Source organism: Chiloscyllium punctatum, chromosome 8 (genome assembly GCF_047496795.1).
Source record: "Chiloscyllium punctatum isolate Juve2018m chromosome 8, sChiPun1.3, whole genome shotgun sequence".
Lineage (NCBI taxonomy): Eukaryota > Metazoa > Chordata > Chondrichthyes > Orectolobiformes > Hemiscylliidae > Chiloscyllium > Chiloscyllium punctatum.
In genome coordinates this window covers 106,851,486-106,868,785 of record NC_092746.1, presented here as the reverse complement: position 1 = coordinate 106,868,785, position 17,300 = coordinate 106,851,486, and the positions used below count along the sequence as shown (strand labels likewise).

Genomic DNA, 17,300 nt, shown 5'->3' with positions numbered 1-17,300 from the left:
AACTGGTTGTAGCCAGATGTTCAATTCTCACTGAAGTAGTTGTTTTGCAGTAGTGGCTGGTATCACTGTTGCTGGATTGAACTGTTCCATTATTTGCTGCAAGGTTGTTTTGGGGCTAGTTTTTAAGTTGCAGACACGGTTCACTCTCTTCCAGATGCATGAAGTGCAAGTTTGGAAAATGACATCTCAGAAGCCTAGGTATTTTGCTGCAATGGTAGATGGTACGCACTGTGGTCACTATGCATCAGGAGGAGAGGAAGTGAATTTGAATTCAAATCGAATGTATTGTCAAGCGTACCACTATGCCCTCCATAGATACTTACTTTCCCGAAGTAACACACAGGTTTCATTTTTCTTTTCAGAGTCCACGTATTTTGAATTTTTTAAAAAAACATGATATTGGCTAACTGTATACATTTTATGCTTGTTCGCAATGCCAATTGCCCTTCAGGTGGTGGTTAGTTGGCTTTTTGAATGGTTAAAGTCCATGTCATGTAGGTGCATCCTTAGTGCTATTAGCATGGGGGAGCTGCAGGATTTTAAGAGGTGATAGTGAAGGAATTAGATTTGAGATGGTGCATGGCTCTGAGGAGAACTTGCAAGTGGTGGAGTCCCCATGCATTTGCTATCTTTGTCGAAGAGGCACAGCCATAAAGTTATACAATGCAAAAACAGACCCTTCAGTCCAGCTCGTCCTTGCTGACCAAGTTTCACAAACTAAACTAGTCCCACTTGTCTGTGTTTGGCCCATAATCCCTCTAAACATTTCCTATTCATGTACCTGCCCAAATGTCTTTTAAATGTACCTGTATTTACCACTTCCTTTGGCAGTCCATTGCACGTATAAACCACCATCTGTCTGAAAGATTTGCCTCTCAGGTCCCTTTTAAAATCTTTCTCCTCACACCTTAAAAATCTGCCCTGTATAGTTTTGAACTCTCTCTTCCAGATGGATGAAGTGCAAGTTTGGAAAATGACATCTCAGAAGCCTAGGGATTTTGCTGCAATGGTAGATGGTACGCACTGCGGTCACTATGCATCAGGAGGAGAGGAAGTGAATTTGAATTCAAATCGAATGTATTGTCAAGCGTACCAAGGCACAGTGAAAGGTCTTGTCTTGTGAGCAATACAGGCAGATCACAGAGTTAAATAGCACAGATAAGTAAATAATAGGTGAACAGCAGCAAAACAAAAACACAGGCGAACGCTAAGAGTTTGAGAATCCATTCGGTATTCTAACAACAGTAGGGTAGAAACTGTTTCAAAACCAGCTGGTGCATGTATTCAGGCTTCTGTACCTTCTCCCCGATGGCAGAGATTGTAGAAAAACATTGCCAGGGTTCCTTGACAGCAGGCCTGGTAGATGGATTCTACATACTGGATTAGTGGTGAACTGCTGTGCTCTTCCAGCACCACTAATCCAGTATTTGGTTTTCAGCATCTGCAGTTATTGTTTTTACCTAGATGGATTCTATAGATGGGAGGTTCGTCTTGGTAATTGGCCAGGCTGAGTTCACCGCTCTCTGTAACCGTCTCCAATCTTGAATGGTACGGTTGCCATACTAGGTCGTGATACATCCAGGCAGAATGCTCTCGACGGCGCACCTATAGAGGTTGGTAAGGGTATTCGCTGTCGTGCCAAATTTCCTCAGTTGCCTGAGGAAGAGACGTTGTTGGGCCTTTGTAACCAGTGCGTCCACGTGAAGAGTCCAAGAAAGCTTGTTGTGATGACAAGTCCCAGGAGCTTGACACTCTCCACTCGGGGGGCATGAGTAACTTTCCTTTGAGAGTCAATAATGAGTTCCTTGGTTTTGCCAGCATTGAGCGCTAGGTTGCTCTCAGTGCACCACTTGTCCAGCTCTTTCACCTCCCATCTGTAGACTGTTTCGTCACCATCTGAGATTCGACAGACTACAGTGGTGTCATCAGTGAACTTGTAAATGGCATTAGTCTGATATTTGGTGATGCAGTCATGAGTGTACAGCGAGCATATCAGGGGGTTGAGTACACACCCTTAGGGGGGGCTCCAGCGTTGAGAGTTACTGCAGATGAAATACTGTCCCCAGTCTTCACTGATTTTAGCCTGTGGGTCATGAAGCTGAGGATCCAGTTGCAGAGAGTGGGGCTTAGGTGAATGCTTAAGGTGGTGGATTGGGTACCACATATTCCTGATTTGTGACCAACAGAATTCAATGATTCTGACCTTCTCTTATAACCATCAACTTTATATGATTGGTTCAGTTCAACTACTGCAATCCTTAGGACAATGCCAGTGGGAAATTCAGCAATGGTAGTACCAATGAATATTAAGGGGAGTTGGCTAGAAACTTTTATAGCAGATAATCATGGTCAGGCACTTGTGCAGCAAGAATGTTGCTTGTCACTGGTCAGTCCAAACCTGTAATGCTGTCCAGTCTTACTACATACAGACATGGATTACTTCAGTATTTGAATCGTCGCAGTTGGTGCTAAATATTGTGCAATCATCATGAAACATTCCGCTTTTGACCTTACATTTGAAGAAAGGTTATAACAAAAGCAACTGAAAGTAGTTTGGTCTAGGACACCACACTGAGAAATCTCAGCAGTGATGCCCGGTGTCTGAGACGATTGAATTAAAGTGATCTCAGCTGAACATAAATTGTGCATCAATGAGTAGGTCATTGCTGTGTAAGTGCCATTTGATCGTATGGTCAGCAGCATCTTCCATCATTTTGCTGATGGTAGGGAACAGACTGATACCAGGGTAATCAGCCAGGTTGGAGCGCAACTGATTTTTGTCCAAAAGACAGATGTTGTCAATGGTTTATATCGTCAGGTAGATGCCAGTATTGTAACTGTACTAAAACAGCTTAGCTTGAGGCACAACTAATTGTGAAGTACAAGTCTTCTGGACAAATCATGTAAAGTTGTCAACGTCCATTGCCTTTGCTGCATCTAGTACCTTTTTGACACCATATGGAGGAATTTGGATTGGATGAAGACTGGCATCTATAAATGCTGAGGACCACAGGACAGGCCATTATGGAGCATCCACTCAGCATTTCTGGCAGAAGATGGATGCAAATGCTTCAACGATGTCTTTTGAACTGATGTGTTGGGCTCCTCCATCACTGAGAAATCACATACTTCTTCATCTTCCTCTTCCTTTTGATTATTGATTGTCCACACTCATTCAAGACTAGGTGAGGCAACACTGTCAAGCTTAAATAGCCTCAGTTCAATTTTGGGATTATCTCTATTGCATGCTACTTACACTGTACTGCTCCTGGCATGTGCCTCTGCACTCTTCATTGAGCCAAGGCTTGATGGTAATGATAGAACGGGGGTATGCCAGGCCACAAGGTTAGATTGTGGTTAAATCAAATTGTACTACTGCATCTTGCCAACACCCAGACACAGTTGCTCGATCACTTCAAAGTCTTTCCCATTTTGATGGTGGTAGGGCCACACAATTAACACGCATCTCCAAAATGAAGGGAAGTCTCTAGAAGGACTGCATGATGTTCCCTCTGACCAATTCTGTCATAGACAGATGCATTGTAATGGGTGAATTCAGGAAGAATGCCAAGTAGTTCAAGTTGGTTCCCTCTCTACCTGCCACAGGCCTAATCTAGCAGATACATCCTACAGAATTCAACTATCTCAAGCATTCATGCTAGTACCAATTCATTCTTGAAATAGGCTCTGAAGTCTCGCACTGAGGTGCATTTTATGCACTTGTCATTCTCATTGCATCCTTTAAGTGATGTTCAATGAGAGGGACTATTGATTAATCAGCTCAGCAGAGTGGGATTTGATAAGCAGAATGAGATTTCCTTACCCGGGCTTGACCTGACACCATGGGGTCTAGAGTCAAAGTTGAGGACTCAGAGGGCAACCCTGCCCAACTGGAAACCATTTGCTGCCACATCTGATCATCAGTCCTGCCACTGAGACAGGGCATAGACAGGGATGGAGATAGTCATGTCTGGGACATTGTGCTTGCTTCCTAATTATCCTTCTCTAACTCTGAGACCCCATTTGTAAAGGGGTGATGGCAACATACATGGAAGAAGGACTTATGCCCTTGACTAGCCTTGATGTCGATTCTCCTGCTCCTTGGATGCTGCTTGACCTGCTGCGCTTTTCCAGCAACACATTTTTCAGCAACATACATGGAATACAAAACACCTGTTCTCTGGAGTGAATTAAATTGAAAGAATAGCTTATTCACTGTTTTTTTTTCAGGTTACTTGGGTTACACTGATTACACAAACACATTTAATAGGCATTTGTATACTACATTTCCATTTCAACCCACACTACTGACTAATGACCTAAATCAATTTTCCAGTAATAGGAAAGCTATAAAACAGGGCAAAACGTAAGCAGTGCTGCTCAGCATAGACCAAGTTGGAAGGAATCAGACTTTGTCTCTTTACTGTGCTTCCTACCTACTTTAAGGCTAGTCATGGTTGAAAGTCATTATTGGAAGAGGTTTAAAGGACTTTCTCCCCAATACTCTAAATATTCTGATCAATTAGTAATTCATTTCTATTAAAGCATGCTTGGTAAACCACTTCAAAACTTATCAAGTGGATCAACAATCATACAATGTTAACATCCGAACAATTTCTGGAAGGTTCTAGGCTGAAGAAAGTGATTGTAGGAAAATTTATATGAGTTAAAGTAAAACTAAATCTTTGTTCTTCCTCAATGTGTGTGCTGCTGAAAATTACAAGGAGAGAAATTTCATTAAACTATTCTCAGGCCTGATATTCATACCACATCACACCTAAAAACTACTAGAACTCAGGACAAAATGCAAAAACTTTGCTCTCCTTCCCAACTGAGTCATGGCAACATAAAAAGTTGTCACTCTTTACCTTGAAGAAGTGAAAGCTTGCAACCAGGAGGACATTTGCTTTTGTGCGAACATCTAAAATTAGGGACATGGTTTAGGGATAGGAAGATTCTCTTTTAAGACACACCTGAAAAGCTGTTTTTCTTCAGCAGCAGAGACTGAGTCAATAAATTTATCCAAAGCAGGGTTGCACTTTTAAAAAAAAATAAACTAGTCAGTCAAGGGTCATGATCTAACTGAACTGAACAGGCTAGAAGGGCTGCTCCTATGTTCTATGTTCCTATAATGTTGTGCCCGCCCAGGTACATAAATATGGCATCCCAAATTTTTCTCAAAATAAACTTTTAAACTAAGTCCAGAAGTGGATAGTAAACATCAAACAGCTACTGATAACAACTTATATTTTCAAAGCTTTGAAACATCAGTTGATCTTCATTTGTTGATGATAAATCAAAATCAAAATCTATCTAAGTCTAAGTCTCAGGTCTAGGTTTCTAAAGCTGACAAATTTAGTTGCCATCAGTTCTTGTATCTGTGTTTTCATTTTACTTTAAATAGAATGTATTCACTACGCATCAGAACACCAGTTATTTGCATGACTTCATAATAAAGTATGTTGGCCTTAGCCCAGTGATTGCACCAGGATTGTAACATACAAACCGAATATAATGGAAAATTTAACAAGCCTGCTAAAAGCCTCACAAATGTCTTTTATGTATCCATACGTGGAGGACGTGCACAACACAGTGAACAAAGCCACCCAAAGTTAAATATTTGTCAACAAAACTTTATTTTTGTGCTTGGTGTTGCACAAAAGTTATCAGTTGAAAACACATGCACCACTAATTCTGTCCTTGCAGATCAACCACAATGTTTGGTGAGCTGAAGTTACTTATATTTTTTAAAGAGAAAGATATAGTTTTCCCAATTTTGTTGTCAGGACATGAGTAACTATAGTAAAGCCACTCTTTTGCCCAATCTGTGTACTTTAGGGGCCACCTTTAAAACAATTCAATGGAGGTATCACACATCTACAAATCTATTATTGACCAGGATTAACTTTGAAGAAGTGAAAAGTATATTTTCTCTCATTGAAGGATCTCCCCCTCCCGTATTCATCATAAATAGAATGTTAATCACTTCTGTTTTTAACCACATATAAAACATATTACCCCTTTTATTCTCCAAAATTGCTTTCCTGGAATATTTGAAGTATTAGTAGCTGACTGGAAATGTTTTGCTCAAATTATTCATGTTCTCAAAAATGAAAGAGTCAAGAGAGATCTGTACAGTATCAGTGCAACAATTTGTGTATTTTTAAAATAGGATTGGCAGTATTATTGATGTGTATCCCATGAACCAGAATCTGATTACACTGCATCAATGATTCTACCATTTGTGACACACTGTTTCCTGAACTCCACCTGATTTTAAGCCTACTTTAGAGTCCTTCAGAATGCAAAGTCCTGGGATTTCCTCCACTGAACTCAACTCAGATGTTGGAGCATAATTGAGGATGGCTCCATGCCGAATTTGCCATTAATCTCTATGGGCAAGCACAAAAATGGACGTAACTCATACAGAAGCAATATACTGAGAGGCAAAGGACAGAAGAAGTTGGAAAAACAACCTTTCTTTCAGTGCTTGGCTGGATAAGTCTGAGCAGACCAACAATACCATAAAATTCAAATTATGTTTTGATTAAGTACACAGCACAGAAATTCATTTAAATAGACCTGCAAAGGTTCTCCCTTTTCTTCAATGACAATCACAGGAAAACAATTTTAGAATTAGGGGTTTTAACCTCTTGAAACAAGATTTGCATAGTTTTAGCAATGAAGTACAAAGCAGGAATGATTGGCTTCTGTACAACAGAACAGGACTAGAAGAAGAATACAGAAGTTCTAAGTGCCCCATAAATTATCTGCATGGCTGACCTGTTCTGCAAAAAATTCAAAGACTTAACAAGAACAGGAAACAAAAGAAAACTTGTATTCTCAAACAATATGGGCATAATTCAATGAGGTGAAACAAGCTAGTCGTGGTTTTTATAGTGTTGAAAATAAAACAGGTTTCATCTTTATAGTAATACATTTTTCAAAGCGTCCTCAGTGTTGTTGTATATGAATCTTGAAATGGGACAGCAAGTAATTATGTCTTCCAAAGATCTTTTCTTGCAAGGATCAGATTATGGAAATAGGGAAGTCTTGCTAAATCTGTATGGAATACTAATGAGACATTGTCATTTACAGTTTTGGTCACCTTACTTAACATGAGACATATCTGCATTTAGAACAGTTCAGAGAAGTGGCTGTTTGGCTTTTCTCTGGGGTGAGAGGCTAGTCTTAAGAAGAAAGATTTGGCAAGCTGGACCTACGCTTGTTCAAGTTTACAAGAATAAGAGGTGATTTTATGGAAATTTAAGCTTCTGAGGAGATTTGACAGGATAGATATGAGAGGCTGTTTCCATTCATAGAGGATCAGTTTCACAATAAAAGGGTCTCCCATATAACTTGAAGAGGAGAAAGAATTTCATCTTAAAGGGTTGTTAACCTTTGAAATTGTCTTCAAAGCAGTGGAGGCTGCATCATAGAATATAAATTAGAACAGATTTTTAATCAAAACTGGAATCCAGGGTTATGGGGGCCAGCAAGGAAATAGAGTCATGGCCACAATCAAATCTGCCATGGTCTTACTGAACAGCAGAGTAGGCCATGGGTGCCAATAAATATATAGCATTGCTCAAAAACACTTCAATATTTTTATTAATAGTTGAATTATTTCAATTAGACCTTGGTCAAATATATGCAAAACAGTCTAATAACATAGTTCCATCTCTTCCACAGTTCTCATGTCATTTAGAAAGCCAAGTAATAGCAGAAGCTGCAATTTGATAAAACTTTCCTAAATCCCGAGAGAAGCACTCAGGGTAAAATTAACTATTAATAAATGCAATAATAGAAAGTGATTGTACATTCTGTTCTTCTATTCTGAAATGCCAACCACTAATCCCATCACAAAGTCTAATGTTTCTCACATAAATCAAACTGCTACTTAAAAACGGAGAGCCTCAGACCATTTATCATCTCAAATGAATCCTCTAAATTCTCAGCGTATCTTCTGTAAACCACATAAGCACATTGATCAGCCACAATTACCTGCAGATTTCACATACCATTTAATCTCCTTATAAGCGCTTCTTCTTGCAGAATGATGCAATGGATTTGTTCATCCAAGTCTTCCAGGATCTAAGAATTTAACAGATACAATTATAAAGAAGAAAAAACAAATTCATGATAGTAATTTAAAGAATATGCAGAAAATTTGATTTGCTGAATAATTGTATTTTCAGCACCAAATAGGCCATTCAGGCCTTACCGATGTCATCGGATTCCAGTTGCCTGCCCGCACCAGGTATCTTAAGTCTTCTTCTTGGGTGAGTGTTATTCTAACAACACTCAAAAAGCATCATACCATCGAGGACAAAACTGCCCACTTGACAGGCATCACATCCACAAACATTTAGTCCCTTCACCAATAAGCTCAGCAGCAGCAGTGTGTACCATGTACAAACTGCATTGCAGAAATTCAGCAACACTACAGGACAGATACCATATTGGGGGAAGTTCCAGGATTTTGACCCAGTCCTAAAGGAACAGTGATATATTTCTAAACCAGAATGGCAAGTGGCTTGGAGAAGAACTTACAGTTGGTCATGTAAATGGCCTGCAGTCGTTCAAGGCAGCAGCTCACCACCACTTTCTCAAAAGTAACAATGGATGGGAAATATACACTGGCCAAGCCAGCAACACCAGCTTCCCATGAATGTATTAATACAGGAGAGAATCATTTATTTTCTGCATTTAATCTATCTTACTGTCTGCCCAGTGGTTCAATTCTGTCTATATTTTCGTATAAGGATACAATATACCTACAATTTAGAAATCTATTGATAGGATATGCAAGTATCATGTTTGTTCATTTAATAATACACCATTTTGAACTAATTGTTGTAGTTTCAAAACCTACAAAATATTTCAGTACATATCTGCAGCAGGGTAACTCAGTAGTCAGCACTGCTGCCTCACAGCACCAGAAACCTGGGTTCAATTCCACCTTTGGGTGACTATCTGTGGAGAATTTGCACATTTTCCTTGTATCTGCATGGGTTTGTCTGGGTGACCCAGCTTCCCCCCACACTTCAAAGATGTGAAGGTTAGGTGGGTTGGCCGTGTTGAATTGCTTATAGTTTCCAAGTCTATTTATGCTGGTTGGATTAGCCATGGGAAATGTGAGGTTATGGGCTAGGGTGGGGGTGGGTTTGGGTGGGATGCTCTTCATGGGTTGGTGCAGACTCAATAGGCTGAATGGACTCTTTCTGCAATGTCGGGATTCTATGATTCTATATCTGACTCACACTCAGTAATTTTACTAAGCGAGTGGTTCAGTGTTAAAAGGGCCTATTATATGGATAAGACAACAAGGCCAATCAGCCGAATATAACAGAAGCCACAGCATAAGCTGAAGATGATCATGCTATTTCCTCAGTGGCATGGTCAGCACTGCTCCCTCAATTCCACAAGGCACACATCTTGAAATTCCAATAACGTTTGCAGGACTATGTGCATGGATTAGCATTGGCTTCTATCTCCCAACAACGGTAACTGCATTCCAAAAATGATTAATTGATTATAAAGTGCTTTGAAATATGAGGATGTGATGAGATTTATATGACTGCAGATTGTTCACTGAATACTAATTGCACTAGCGATTCTTTCACATTCCTTTAAAAATTAATACTTATCACCTATATCAGTCATTTCCAAACCCATCTCTACACCTCTAAGTGATTTTTTCATTGCCTTTTTACTTAAGGGTTTGGATGAAGCTTGCTTTTTATCCTCATACTGACATACAACATGTCTTCCTAACTTCTTTCTTTTGCATTTTTCAATGCTAAAATTTGCATGCTTTCCTTCTGTAATAAGCCATCTTAAAAAAGGAATCTCTCACATTTTGTGCTTTAGCCTCAATCTAGCCTAATTTATGTATTAATAACAAAACAGCTATGTTGCTGTGCAGACAGTAAGTAATGTATGAATTTTTGTTGTTTATCCTAAATGTCTTTCCTAATTCTTAAATGAAATAACGTAACCAGATCCATCATCAGATGGATCACACAGACAGCAAGCACAAAAGTTCTACAGAGAAAGTTTTAGATCATTAATAATTGATATCTAATTGCCACTAAATTTCCCAGTTATCTTTCTGCTATTCTATATAATTCAAATATACATAAGCAAAAGCATAAGCTATTGCTGCATTCGATGTTTCTGAACTAGACCAAATCTCCTCAAAACAGGTCAAGGAGATAGCTTAGACCCTAAGTTTTTCTCATTTTAAAGTCAAGTGCTGGGCATTGCGTTCTGGATGCAATTCTTTTGATCGAACGACCAGGCTTGAAGCAAATCGCACTTTATTCATATATTATCGTTAAAAAACAAACAAAAGAAAGAGGATTAGAACACCTTAACAGAATGAGAGATTATTCAAATTCTAAACAGCAACTGTTCCAATATAGTAAGATCCCTTAAATACACCCTTTACAAAGGCAAATTCAGTAAAATAGAATGTCTCACATGCAATTTTCCAGTCTAAGAAGAAAGAATATCAAGAGAAAACCTGAGAGAGTGGGAGGGAGAACGAGAGTGAGCATGAGCGTGAGCATTCGAGTATTTTAGTTGTAGCAAGGACAGAAGTACCGCAGCTTCCAAACAGCGACTGAAAGCTCAACTAAATTCTTGGTTCTGTGGGAGCTTGACCCCACCTATTCAAGCTGCTTCTATTGTTCTAACTTTAAACTAGTAGCCCCAAGGCCTCACAAGCTGTTTACTTTATTAGCTTGAAGCAGACTGTTTAGTACCTCTGTCTCAGCCTTCCTTCATTTAAAAAGAAAGAATAAAAGAACCTTGTAAAGTCATAGTATCATCACAACTGCCCCCCCCAAAAAAGCTTTAATTTTATGCTATTAGCTATTATGCCACCAAAACCCTACGCCTTTCATCATCAAAGTCGTGACAATATATCTGCTATTACATTCTCTCATCTTGTCATGTAATTTTCAAATTGAATGCTTGTGATAATAAGCTCCAACTAAACAATCTAGAATGTTTATCCTTAGATTTCCCCAAAACCTTTAGCAGGTTATGGTCAGCATATACAATTTCCTCAGACACATTACTGGCAATATAAAAGTCGATAGGTTGCAATGCCAACATCAAACCCAAGGTCTCCTTCTCAGCAATGGAATATTTGATGATTATTCAATTTTCTGGAACAACCAATAGGTCTATCTATCTTTTCATTGTCTTCTTGAAAGAGTACATCACCAACACCCACATCACTTGCATCCATAGCCACTTTGAATGGGTTTGCATAATTAGGTGAGGTTAATACTAGGGTAGTGCTTAACACAGCTTTCAGGCTGTTAAATGTCTTCTGACATTCTTCCATTTACTGAAAATTGCTGCATTTCTTCAACAAGTCAGTCAGTGGAGCAACGACACTGCTAAAATTCAGTATAAACTACTGGTTAAAGTCACTCAGTCCCAGGAATCGTAGTTCTTTCCTCTTCATCGATGGAATGAGAAACTTTCCAAAAACTTTTATTTTCACATCCCATGAGGCCATTTTTCCAGGTCCAATGACACGATCCAGGAAAGTGACTTCGGCTTTTGTGAACTCACTCTTCGGTTTATCACCAAGCCTGCCTTCTAAAGTCCATCAAACAATTCCAATGGATGTTCTAAATGTTCCTTCCATGTGTGACTGGAAAAAAAAGGTGTACATTGATGTACACCACACAACTGGATAATCCCAAAATGACCTAATTGGTTACTCTTTGAAACATGACTGGGGCATTTTTCATACCAAATAGCATGGCTTTAAACTGGTACAGTTCATTTGGTGTCACAAAAGCAGAAATTTCCTTCGCTCTTTCAGATCAAGGTACCTACGAGTATCTTCTGATTAAGTCCAACTTGGAAATACAAGCTGCTTGACCAACCTTCTTTCAAACATGGATTAGGATAGGAAGCAGACATAATCACACATAATCACTACATACCATCTGGTTTTAGGACCATTACTATGAGGGAGTTCCATTTCTGCAACTCATTTCAATTATAATGTCTTTGAGCAAATACTCAATTTTTTTTTAACCTGTGCAAAGTTTAGAGGGTTAGGTCAATAAGGATGCTGCTTAATTGAAACAGCATTTCCTATATCTACATTGTGTTTAATCAGATTAGTACTTCCCAGTTTATTGCCACATACCTCCCCATGTGATTGTAACAACTCTTTCAAGTCATTTCAATTTTCCTCTGGAAGCCAGCTCTCCTTTTGCTTTCCTTCCCTTTTCCAAAGGCCTTTTGAGCATATTCATGTGCCACACTTAAATGTATTGCTATCTGGCATTCTTGTCAAATAATTCACCTGTCAATTTCCTTTTGATTTGATAAACCCCAATAAACCTTGGCTTTAAAAGTTTACCTACCACTGGGAGTAACACCAACACTAACTCCTCAAGCAAAATTGTGAATCTTTGATTTCTTGTCTGTTTCCTTACATACTGTGCTACTTTCAAATGTTGTCTAGTCAATTCACTCACTCTATTTAATCTTTTCCTAAAATTTGACACACTATGCAAATATGTGGTCTCTGAACTCGGATTCATCAATTTCTTCTTAATTAATTTCAGTAGTCCTCTCACCTCATCCCAAAAACTAATTCAAATGTACTGAATGTCCTTGGTTCATTAGGTGCATCTCTCATGGCAAAAATTACAAAGAGAGTTCCTTTATCTCAATCCACCAGATAATAGTGACCTCAACATGGTCTTGAAAGTCTGATGTCACGGTTCTAATGTTCCCTGCAATTCTGGATGGTATGCAGTGAATTTGAATTATTTTATTCCTAAATTATCCATAACTCCCTTGAATAACTGATGTAAAATTGATCCTTGACCCAGTTCCGGAGCAATGCGAGGGGAGATCCAAGTTCTGGAGAAGCGCAACTTACCTTGGTGTAGCTGAGTGCCAGCGTAGGGCACATTAGAGGTTTGGACCGGAACGGGCCAGTTGTTGGATTGGGGCCTGACGCAGGTACTCAGACCTTGTGCTCACTGAGTTGCTGCAATATAATGTCTATTTGAAATTCTTTACCAGACTGTAATGTCAATCCTTTAACTGTGTTCAGACTATCTTATTTGTAACTTATTTTTAGACACTAAGCAATGCTCCTACTTGACCTTCTATTCCTCTTTTGTATCGAAGACTTGAATCTAGGTGCTTGTACATAAGAGGATGCCATTGGAAGCAGCCACTGCAAAAACCTTTCACTGTATATGTGTACTCCAGTACAGAAGTACAGATGATAATAAAGGATATTCTATTCCATACCAGGCTGACTGTATTTCTGTAGATAGTCTGTATCTAATGGTATTAGCAGTGGGTTATAGAAGGAGACGTTGTGGATACCATATGAATTACCAGTCAGAGATCATTTGGGAGGAAGGAAAATTCAAGCTAAATACAAAAACATTTTTATTGGCTTCGACTGGATAAGGATGTGGTTGACTTTTGCCGGGCACCTTGGGTGTGTCAGATAATTGGAAAAACCTCAGGCAGTGATAAAACCAGCACCATTAATACGCATTCTTGCATTTGAGGAACCTTTTTACCAGAGTCTTGAATGCATAGGATCACCCTCCCAAAAAAAACAAAGTGGGAATCTGTATCTGTTGACCATAATGGATGTGTTTACTAGGTTCCCGGAGGCCATTCAATTATTGAGTTGCCCATGACTGAGTCTAAGACTAGTACCTTAAACTTAGTAAGAGCAATTAAATGGGCAAGAAAGCTGGGCTGGCTTACTAGCCTTGAGGACAGATCCATAGAGACACAGTGGAACATATTTAAAGGCGGTCAGTTATTTGGAGATGATGCCTGGGCTCCCATCAATGTCCAGGACTGTTCTTGGTAGCATTTCAGTAAACCAAATTCATATTTAATAATTGTAAACAGAAAACACGATCAGCATTGAAACACGTCTTTGACGTAATGTTTTTATCAGGACTTTGAGATCTTCTTTGGATAATCCGAAATTTGGATAATCGAGGTTCCTCTGTATTTACCCTAAATTAAAACAGAAAACGCTAGAAATACACAGCAGGTCAGGCACCATTTGTGAAATAAGAAACAGGATGAAAACATCAGGACTCTGGTCTTCTTGTCAGTCTGACTAAAGGTGACTGATGAAATATTGGTCCTCTTTCTCTTTCCACAGATGCTGCTTTACCTACTGATCTTTTCCAAAATGGTCAGTTTTCAGTTCAGATTTCCAGTTTCCACAGTATTTTATTTGCAGATATTGAGCCTTGTTGGTTCGTAACATCATTGTTTGTCAGTCTTCCTAAGATCTTCTTCCTAATGTGAGAGGTTGTTTGGGGCAGTTGGGTTTCATTTTTCCAAGTACCCCAATTTGTCTGTGTCTGTCAAATGTCATTTGTTTTCCCTGAATATCTCCCTTTCTCACTTTCATGAAACATCAGCATAAAATAATTAGGATCCAATTTAAAAATACACATACACATATAAATAATCAAGTGTTTTCATGCTATAAATTAATCTACAGAAATTTTATATGTATTTTGTGCATTTAACAGTATAAATTAATCATTGTTGTAACAAGATAAGCACATAAATTAGGATGTACCCATGTTCAGCATCAGATTAGCCACCCAATCTAGTCTTCTCGTAGTTCCAAAGCATATATTTTAACATGCCCTTTTTTCAGCACATTATCTAATTTCATGTTGAATAAATTTATAGCCTCCATTTTCACTTCAATTAACATTATCACAGTAGACGTGAAATTAAACATGTGAAAGTTTATTTCTTATTGTTCATCACCTAGCAGACTTTGTAGGTCAGCAGTCAATTCTTCAATATCAGAGGTATGAGCAGCAGGGCAGAACTAGACAAAAAGGAGGGCATAGGGCTCAGGTTCTAAACATAGTAAAGACCGTGTAGTGCAGAATGGAGGACAGGGTGAACAGCAAACAACAGGCTAGATTATATGTAACTACAAAGCAGAAGCATTCATTAGAACATTAAAGCAGGACTGGGTAGGCCATTCAGCTCCTCAAGCTTGTCCGCTATTCAACAAGATCATGGCTACTCTACCTAAAGCCTCTCATAGCCCTCAACTTCTTGATATTCTAAATATATATTAATCTCTAAATACTTTCAGCAATATAGCCCACATAACTCTCTGGGGTACAGAATTCTAGATATTCACTACCCTCTGGGACAAGAAATTCCTTTGCAACTCTGCTTGAAAATAATTCTTTTTCTTATTTGAGATCCCCTACTCATGGAAACATCATTTCAACATTTAGCTTGTAAAGTGCCCCAGAATCTTGTGTACTTCAATAAGATCATTCCTCAATCTTCGTGTAGCTTTAAAGTCAAAAGCTCAAAAATAAGGAGCAGCAACATCATGAGCTAAAAATCTAGCAGACTAAGACTGACACAGTGCACCAGTCTGGAGAATGGAATAGATTACCACAATCACCAAATATGCATATTGTTGTGGTTAAGGAGATGGTGAAACCATCAAGCAGCAAATAGAAGAGGTCAAAGAAACAAGTGCATTGAAAGTTTCAAGACAAAAGAGGAATGCCCATGCTGCAGAGAAAAATTAAAGAGCAAAATTATTGCCTGTGCACATATGGGATGTAATAACACTTATTGAAGCTGGGCCAGGAAAAGATAGATAAAATGGACAGCTGTCATATCTTCAGGAATTGAAAAGCTGGGATTTAATTAATTTTGTTTATGGTATAGTAATCTGTTTTACTTAAGTGAATTCCATTTCATACTATATTAAATAGACTTATCACAAAAGGCTGCAAACTGAACATGACAACAGGCTGATAAGACTGCTAGAAAGAACACACAAGTCTTCTTTCAATAAGGACTTCGCAATGGATCAGCTAAAATGCTTTTGAATACAGAAATATTACACACTTAGCACAATCTGCACTAGTCTTCCCTAAATTTTAAGGCTCCCTTACAAACCTTTGCATTAAGCTTCAAGCACAATACAAAGTATACCAATAGCACTTGGTTCTGAAGAAGGCTCAGCGGAGTTGAAACACTAACTCTTTTCTCTCCACAGCTACCAGGACTGTGGAATTTCTTTGCACGTTCTGCTTCTATACCAGGAGCACTCATGCCTGGTATCCTTCCTGGTTGAGGTATCAATTACTGTTTCATACACATGAGGCCAAATCAGAGGAGCAGTAGTCATTGATTGACTGATTACTAGCCTCTCCTATTTAAAAATAAACACCAGGTTATAGTCCAACACATTTAATTGGAAGTACTAGCTTTCGGAGCGCTGCTCCTTCATCAGGTGGTTGTCTCTCCTATATTTCTTTATAGGAACCAAAACAGATCCGACCTCTTCAAAAGTCCAGAGAGCTGTCTTCCATTGACGTTCTTCTTCATAGTGCAAAATCATCAGTGGAGGAAGAAAAGAGGTGCAATACCTCACTTTGCCAGCAGTAGCCACTATCTTCATTGACTTGCATTCTAAAAGGCTTTTGGACATTTAATTGGGTGTAATTAAAAAAAAGGTTTACGTGGGTGAGTGATGGCTGGGTCAGCTCAGGTCAAGGGGACCAGAATGTTCAGGGGATTCAAGAGGAGTCAGAGGGAGTGTTGGGGGAGGGGGTCGGTCGAGCATGGGACATTGCAGGGAATGAGTGGGAGAGCTGGACAGGTTTGAGTGAGTCGGAGATGTAGACAGAGAGAGGGGGTACTGTCTTATTAGGATGAGCTATGTTGCTTTAAGAGGTGAAGAAGGAAATTAACTAATGACCAGCTAACACCACATGAACAGCAGCAGCATGTTGTACGAAGGATATGTATTTAAGTGTCTTGGTAAGCACAACTCTTCAGTTTTGTTAAGTCAATCTGTTTGAGATTTTCATGTAAATTGAATCTTTCCAACTGAATTCAAGTGATAAGAACAGCGTTAATGAAACAATACAAGACGACAAAAGTGATCAGGAGTCATTTCTCCTGAAAAAGAGTGCAAAGCAAACTTGTAAAGGAAAATGCCTTAAACAAAACAGAAACAGAGCAGTTGCAACATTTAGCAAAAACAAGCCACAGAACAGTCAATGCTGGGAACGAGAAACAAGAAGAGAAAGTGGTGGAGAAATTCCACAAGTCAGGCAGCATCTGTAGAGAGAAAGCAGAGTTAAAGTTTCAGGTCCAATGACAAAGGTAGTAGACAGAGTGCCACAATGATCAGTGCTGGGTCCTCTACTTGTTGTCATTTACATAAATGATTTGGATGCGAGCATAAGAGATACAGTTAGTAA

The 17,300-nt window shown here is 39.0% G+C and overlaps 1 protein-coding gene across 4 annotated transcripts in view; it reads right to left on the bottom strand.

Moving 5' to 3' along the window:
- The window catches only part of lmbr1 (limb development membrane protein 1), a 262,815-nt gene that overhangs the window by 81,999 nt on the left and 163,516 nt on the right, over positions 1-17,300 (bottom strand). For all 4 annotated transcript variants that reach the window (XM_072576218.1, XM_072576217.1, XM_072576220.1 and 1 more), the window contains one exon: positions 8,022-8,094. In XM_072576218.1, the coding sequence (XP_072432319.1) occupies positions 8,022-8,094 (73 nt within the window). The remainder of the gene's footprint in view (positions 1-8,021; positions 8,095-17,300) is intronic.